Source organism: Orycteropus afer, unplaced genomic scaffold, assembly GCF_000298275.1.
Source record: "Orycteropus afer afer isolate SDZICR_OR568_19922 unplaced genomic scaffold, OryAfe1.0 scaffold00002, whole genome shotgun sequence".
Taxonomy (NCBI): domain Eukaryota; kingdom Metazoa; phylum Chordata; class Mammalia; order Tubulidentata; family Orycteropodidae; genus Orycteropus; species Orycteropus afer.
In genome coordinates, this window is record NW_006921589.1 from 14118867 (window position 1) to 14126544 (window position 7678).

Sequence of the window (7678 nt, forward strand, 5' to 3'; positions counted from 1 at the left end):
ACTTCAGGACAGATCTTGAAACATTCTTTGAGATGATGAATGCCACGCCATTCCTCTTCAATTTGTCATTCCTGGCATAGCAGATCATATGATTGCTTGATTCAAAATAGCCAAAACCAGTCCAATTCAGCTCACTAATGCCTAGGATATCAATCTTTATGCATTTCATTTCATTTTCGACAACTTCCAATTTTCCTAGGTTCATACTTCATACATTCCATGTTCCGATTATAAGTGGAGCTTTGCAGCTGTTTCTTCTCATTCTGAGTCATACCACATCAGTAAAGCTTTACTCTATCCATATCAGTAAGGTCCACTCTACTCTGAGGAGGCAGTTCTTCCCCAGCCGTATCTTGAGTGCCCTCTGACCTGAGGGGCTCATTTTCCGACACTATGTCAGACAATGTTTCAGGGCTATTCATACAGTTTTCCAGTAATGTATAAGACAGTGCTTCACTGCTATTCATAAAGTTTTCACTGGCCAGTGCTTTGAGAAGTGGATGGCCTCTTCCTTTTTCCAAGTCTGTCTTAGTCTGGAAGCTCTGCTGAAACCTGTCCAGCTGGCATTTGAAACACCAGTGGTGTAGCCTTCAGCCTCACAGCAACACACAAGCCAGCACAGTACGACAAAACGACAAACTAACAGACAAGTTCGTCTCCCTTAGCTGTTCCAAACCACCACCAGCTTGCTTCCTAGTCTCCCTTGTCGTTGTTGTTGTTATGTGCCAAGAGTTGGACCCGACTCATAGCGGGACCTCCTTGAGTTTCTGAGGCAGTATCACTACAGAAGTAGATTGCCCAACCTTTCTTCTGAGGAGTGGCTGGGGGTTTGAACCGCCAGCCTCCTGATTAGCAGTCAAGTGCCTTAGGTCTCCCTTAGCTGTTCCAAACCACCACCGGAAACCCAATGGGGCTAAGTATCCAGCATGCAAGACATTGGAGAGGCAGGACTTCCAGTAAGATGGAGGAATAGGCAGACAAGCTACACAGACCCACTTCAACAAAAAAAAGAGAAATCAATTGACAGACATACAGAAGATAATCCCAGACCAAGCTTTGAAAGGAACTTACAGAAGTGGATTAGGCACCAACTAGTGGAAAAACCTGAATGAAAACAGTGAATATGGAGATGGTCGGAGCAGTGGACTATCAGCTATTCTGATAGGACCGACAGCCTGAATATTTCCAAGTGGTGTTGGGACCTGAGAATTGACCTAAAGATCAGCCGTGGTTGCCAAGGGCTGCAGGGACAACTGTGCTGGTGGCCTATGACTAGGAAGGGAAACAGCAAGGTCAGGGACAAACTGAGCTGTGCACTTTCTGCTGTCCAAAGGGTGCAGCCATTTTGATTGTTTGCAAGTCGTGGCAATTTTGGATATTTAAAGTGACTGAGGGCACAGCCATTTTGAAAGTTTACAATCGGTGGCCATTTTGATATTTAAAGTGACCAGGAGCACAGCCATTTTGAATGTTTATAAGCAGCAGCCTTCTTGGATATTTAAGTAACCGAGAGTGCAGCCATTATGAATCTTTACAAGTGGTGGCCATTTTGGATTTTAAAATGACAGCACTCTCATTCAGATTCCAGGGACCTAAGAATAGGCTCTGTTTAACAAGGACGGCAGGGGCATATGGGAGGCTGACAACAGGAAAGGAGGCAAGTGGTGAGTTTATAAGTGCTGCCAACTAGTGAATAGAGGAGCACAGCACAGTACCCTGCTTACATAGATAACATACAAACAAAACAAAGAAAATGAAAATCGTGGGCAAGTTACACCAACATACAATAACCAATATAAACACAAAAATGTCACAATGCCTCGGAGACAATGGAGCATCACAGTGCACACAAAGAAGCAAGATAAAGCAGGAGAAACAAGGGACCAGGATACAGACCCAAAATATCCCTGAGGAAGACACAGAATTGTAACTCCCTAATAAGGAATTCAAAAGAATTGTATTTAGGTATCATCAACAAACTGAGAGATAAATCAAGGAAAATACTGACAAAATTGAGGAAAACATGGAGAAAACCCTTCAACAATTTCAAAAGACAATACAGGAACAAAATGACAAAATAAATGAAAAATTAGAAATGATACAAAATCTACACACAGAAATCCGTAAGATTAATACTAAATTTTCAGAAATAGATAAGACATTGAATGGGCAAAGGAGTAGAACTGAATCAATAGAAGGCAGAATTAGTGAGATTGAAGGAAAATTTCTCAATACTTCTTTGGAAACCAATCGATCAGAAAAAAGATCAAAACAAAATGAAGAAAGCTTAAGGTTCATGTGGGATATCATCAAAAGGAATAATCTACATGTAATTGGAATTCCAGAACAGGAAGCGACAAATAAAACCACAGAAAAAATTGCCAAAGATTTGTTGGAAGAGAATTTTCCTGACATGATGAAAGATGAGAATATATACCATTCAAGAAGTCCAAAGAACCCCAAACAGGATAAACCCCAAAAGAAAATCACCAAGATATATCATCATCAAACTCACCAAAACCAAAGACAAAGAAAGAATCATGAGAGCAGCATGGGAAAAATGAAAAGTTACCTACAAGGGGCAACCAATAAGACTAAGCTCAAATTTCTCAGCAAAAAACACGCAGGTGAGAAGATAATGGGATTATATATACAAAACCCTGAAAGAAAAAAATTTCCAAGAATTATGTAGCCAGCAAAACTGTCCCTCAAATATGATGGTGAAATCAGGATATTTCCAGATAAGCAGAAATTAAGGGAATTTGTTAAACCCAGACCAACCTTACAAGAGATGCTAAAGGGAGTCCTTTGGACAGAGAAGAAACAACAGCAAATGACAACTGACCATCAACACACATGATGATATAACCCAGAAACCAACCCAGCTATGGAAGTATCCAAAGTAAGTAAGTCTACAAGATTGTAAACAGGGAACCAGAGACATCAATTGACCAATGAGGACAACTACAAACCAAAAAGAGGGAAAAAATTGTGTAGTTATAGAACTTCTAAATGGTAGGGAAGTCAAGACAACTACAAGATAGAACAGACTGTTCTCAAGTTGGGAAGAAAACTGTAAATCACAGGGTAACCTCAAAGAAAAATGATACACCTTCACATCAAAATAAAAAAGAGGACCAGCACAAATATTTAGCAAATACTAAAACAATAGCAATGAAGAAGTGATATCACAATTCATAAACAAAACAAACTCAGCACAGAAAATCATATGGAACAAATAATTCAACACCATGAAAAAGCACATAACAAAAATGACAGCAACAAATTCATACTTATCGATAATTACGTATCTGGCAAGGGACTTAACTTCTAAGATTTATAGAAAACTCCAATGACTCAACAGCAAAGGAATTAACAATCCAATTAAGAAATGGGCAGAAGACATGAATAGACACTTCACCAAGGAGGATATGCAGGTGGCCACCAAATACATGAAGAGATACTCACGATCATTGGCCATCACAGAGATGCAAATCGAAACAAGATACCATCTCACCCCAGCACTGATGGCAAGGTTCAATGAGACAGAAAATAACAAATGCTGGCAGGGATGTGGAGAGATTGGGAGTCTCATACACTGCTGGTGGGACTGTGAAGTGATACAACCACTGTGGAAAGCAGTATGGTGATTCCTTAGAAAGCTGGAATTGGAGATACCATTTGACCCAGCAATCCCATTACTAGGTATATATCCTAGAGAGGCGAGGACCAGGACAGGAACAGATATATGCACACCCATGTTCACTGCAGCACTATTTACAATAGCAAAAAGATGGAAACAACCTACGTGCCCATCAATGGAAGAGTGGATGACCAAACTATGGTACACACACACAATGGAATGCTATGCAGCACTAAAGAATAATGCAGAGTCTGCAAAACACCACGTAACATGGATGAACTTGAGAACATTATGCCGAGTGAAGTAAGTTATCACAGAAGGACAAGTATAATATTAATTCGTTGTTGTGGAGGGTCAAGGAAAGGTTTATATATGGAGGGAAACTTTCTTTGTTAGTTGCCAGGGGTGGGAGGGGAGGGAACACCGCAAAAAAAAAAAAAAAAATGCATTGACCTATGTCACTTTTATGTATTTTTACAGTTTTATGTATTTCACTGTACATAAATTATATTTCAATAAACTACATTTAAAAAAAAGACACTGGTGAGGAGTAATATATATATATATAAATACACACACACACACACACATATAAAATAACCATCAAGTCCATTCTGACTGACAGGGAACCTACAGGATAGAATAGAACTTCCCCATAGTGTTTCCAAGGCTATAATCTTTATGGGAACAGACTGCCACATCTTCCTCTCATGGAGTAGTTGGTGGATTTGAACGGCCAGACTTTCACTTAGTAGCTGTGCACCTACCACTGTGCCACCAGGGCTCCTTGGTGCATATAGAGAGGAGCCAAAGGACCAACTACTAATCCATAACATTCATCTAAGAGCTATCTAGAGAATTTTGTGCCAAATAAGCATTGTTTTCAAAAATCTATACAGCCGTGACAGAAAATGACCACACCACAAAGAAAACTGAAATAAATAAACTGAAATAAACCAGAAATCATCAAGTCGCCATGCGTCGTGGTCAGGGAACAAGAGTAAAAAAAGATGACAGAACAAAACTGTGACCGTGGAAACCACTGGTTTCCAATGAGCATCAGTGAGAAAGCAGGTGTTAGAAGCTACCATCCTAACCCAGAGCACGGCTCTCCTCCCCACACCAATGAACGGATAAAAAGTCAGTAAACACCAGACCCCAAAAAGATCACCTGCAGCTACCTGCCAAAGAAACAGACACCCCTTCATGACATATGTTTCAAGAAGTGGAGGACAAGGAGAGAAATAGGACAGCAGACAGCCGCCCATCACCTCCAGAAACTGTGCTGGGGACACACCCAAGTCTAGAGAATTTTAAGTCAGGGTCTCAAATCTGCAAAGCAGTGACCTGAGCAGGCAACTTTATCTTGTCCCTCTTTGAACTGTTAATCTTCCCGAACCAGGGCTGGAACAGGTCCCTGTTGGCACCAGTACAGTTGAGTGGCTGGGGACATACACTCTGCAATTAGACCACTTGGGACTTGAATCTCAATTGTGTGACTTACTGGCTTTGTGACCTTGTGTTACTCATCCTCTCTAGGTCTTAGTTTCCCTATCTGCAAAATAGTTGTTATAAGGATAACAGAGTTAGTCTTCATGAAGGGGCTCAGGACAGTCTGACACAGCAGGCACCATTGAGTGCTAGCTTCTGTTAACATGACCAATGACTTTCAATGAGAAGAAAGATGAGCAGGAGGATGGTGCCCGGAAAGCTTTTGTCACCAACAAAACCACAAGTTAGAGCATGTCCCCTACTCTGGAGAAACTCTGCAATCCCAGCTTCTCCCTCCATGAAGATGTCAGTGCATACACTTACTCAGCGCACTATAGTCAGTCATGCTGAAGCTCCACGTCTTGGTGGCTGGATCTAAAATAAAAAAAAGGTACTTAGTATGCCCACAATGAGGCACTCAAAGCTAGTCTTCTGTAAGCACACATGCATAAATGAATGAATGAATGAATGCTAAGTCTACAGCACCAAAACAGCTGACCTACAAGCACCTAATGCAATCCTGGTCAAACTCAAACACCAAACCGCTGACCTCTGGTCAGTAGCCCAATGCTTTAACCATACCACCACCATAAAATCCCTGTAGACTATAGATAAACCCAAACTCACTGTCACTGAGTCGATTCTAAGTCACAGCACCCTACAGAACAGAGCATAACTGCCCCATAGGGTTTCAAGACTGTAAATCTTTATGGAACCAAATTGTTGCATCTTTCCCCTGAGGAGTGGTTGGTGGGTTTGAATTGACAACCTTCTGGTTAGCAGTCAGGCACAGCGCCACCAGGGTTCCTTTTATAGTAAATATAGATAATATTTTTTTTTCGATAAAATGAATTCAACTCAGACCATGGAAGCTATGGCCTTACCTAAGAGGCTGAGTGGTTTTAGCAAAGTTAGGACTACAATCCAAGTTCTTGGAATTCCAGTGGAGTTAAGCTAAATGGAATGAGAAGGAGCGTAAGCACTGGGGTAGCCTCATCCCAGCTCTACCTTTCAAGGCCAGATACCCTGGCCATTACTTAACATTGCTGTGCTAGTTCCATCAGCTTTAAAATGGAAATAACATCTCAAAAAATAGTTGTGAGCTTAAGTGACATTAATACATACAAAGCACCTAACAATGATATTCATCTGTTCTCTGTGTGGCCATGTGGCAGCCCCAAATTCTGCAGTCGTTTGAAGGAATGTCTACTATAAAGGGAAACACAAGCTCAAAATGAAAATTTTCAAACAACTGGATGGAATGTACCAATGTCTCTCTTTAAACTTATGATAAACTTAGATTAACAGATGCTGCAGAAATAGGAAAAAAACACTTGAACAAGACAAATGGCTCCTTACCATAACTTCTGCTGGGCAAACTCTTGAACACAGCAAGCAGCTCTACGTTGTACCCAATCTTCACCTGGAAGCGATCTCCATCCCGAATGCACAAGCCCTTTTGGGAGCTTGCTTCTTTTTTAGGTGAAGGTCCCAGATTCTGTTGGAGCCTTCCGTCTGTCCTGGAGGTCACACTCCCTGAGCCATAATGGACATGGGAAATGGTCTGCCCTGAGGTGGAGGGTCTCACTCTCTCAGTCAGTAATTCAGGATCCCCAGGGGGCTGCCCAGAAGCAGCTGGTGTCTCCCAGGAACTCAATGGTTTAGCCGGAAGCTCACGAGTTGTATTAGCAGAAGGTGTTGATTTGGTCTTGTGTGAAGCCTGAACATGACCTTGACCTAACACATAACCCAACTGCTGTTGACCGGGGACCTTTGGAGAACTTTGTGCTACCAGAGAGGAGACCCCGGTGAGAGTTGTTTGACCTGGTGGCCTGTGCCTTGGGCAGGCTGTGGGCTTCTCTTCTTGACTCCTCCCTGTCCTTTCTGCTGGCTCTGGTGTGCTGAGATGAAATTTGTGGGAATTATGAAGTCTCTGGTCACCATTTGATGAACTGGTGGGATTCTTTTGCTTGAAAAAGACATCATGGGTAACTGGCTTAGAAGAATCCCTCAGGGGATTTTGGGAAGGGCCCTGTGTGGCCTGGAAAACGCTGGCTGTGCTTTGATGCTGTTCTGCTAATAATCTCTCGGCTCTACGAGCCAGGGCCTTTTGCCGATTCTCTTCAATCTTTCTCCTCTGCTCCTCTGTAAGGTGCAAGGACATTTTAACAGGCTTCTGCAGGAATGCCGAGGTTCAGTTGGAAATCTGGAAAAAGCTGTGGAAGGAAAAGTAAACACTCAAAAAAAGTTAAATGTAGTTATCTGCCATACTGCTACCTTGATTCTAAAGAGCTTGGCTCCTAGGAAGTGCACAAGCAAAGACGATGTGAAAGTTTCCTTTATAAACTCACAAACACATAAAGGGATAGGGAACATAGGTTAATGACTTTTTTTTACAAAAGAAAAACAAGGTTGGATCAAATCTAAAGCTGCAATATTTTTCTCCCTCCCATCCCCCAGCAAAGATGACTTATTTTTAGTCACCAACAAATTGTGCAATGCAGCCCAAATCCGTTCACTAATGAAAATCCGTTCACTAATGAG

General features: G+C 41.8%; 1 protein-coding gene across 1 annotated transcript in view; it reads right to left on the reverse strand.

The window, feature by feature from the left end:
- The window catches only part of SMARCAL1 (SWI/SNF related, matrix associated, actin dependent regulator of chromatin, subfamily a like 1), a 96817-nt gene extending 89519 nt beyond the window's left edge, over positions 1-7298 (reverse strand). Inside the window, exons 1-2 of the mRNA XM_007935820.1 lie at positions 6494-7298; positions 5459-5509 (exon numbers count right to left, since the gene is read on the reverse strand). Of these exons, the coding sequence (XP_007934011.1) occupies positions 5459-5509; positions 6494-7298 (856 nt within the window). The remainder of the gene's footprint in view (positions 1-5458; positions 5510-6493) is intronic.
- Positions 7299-7678: the final 380 nt, after the last annotated feature.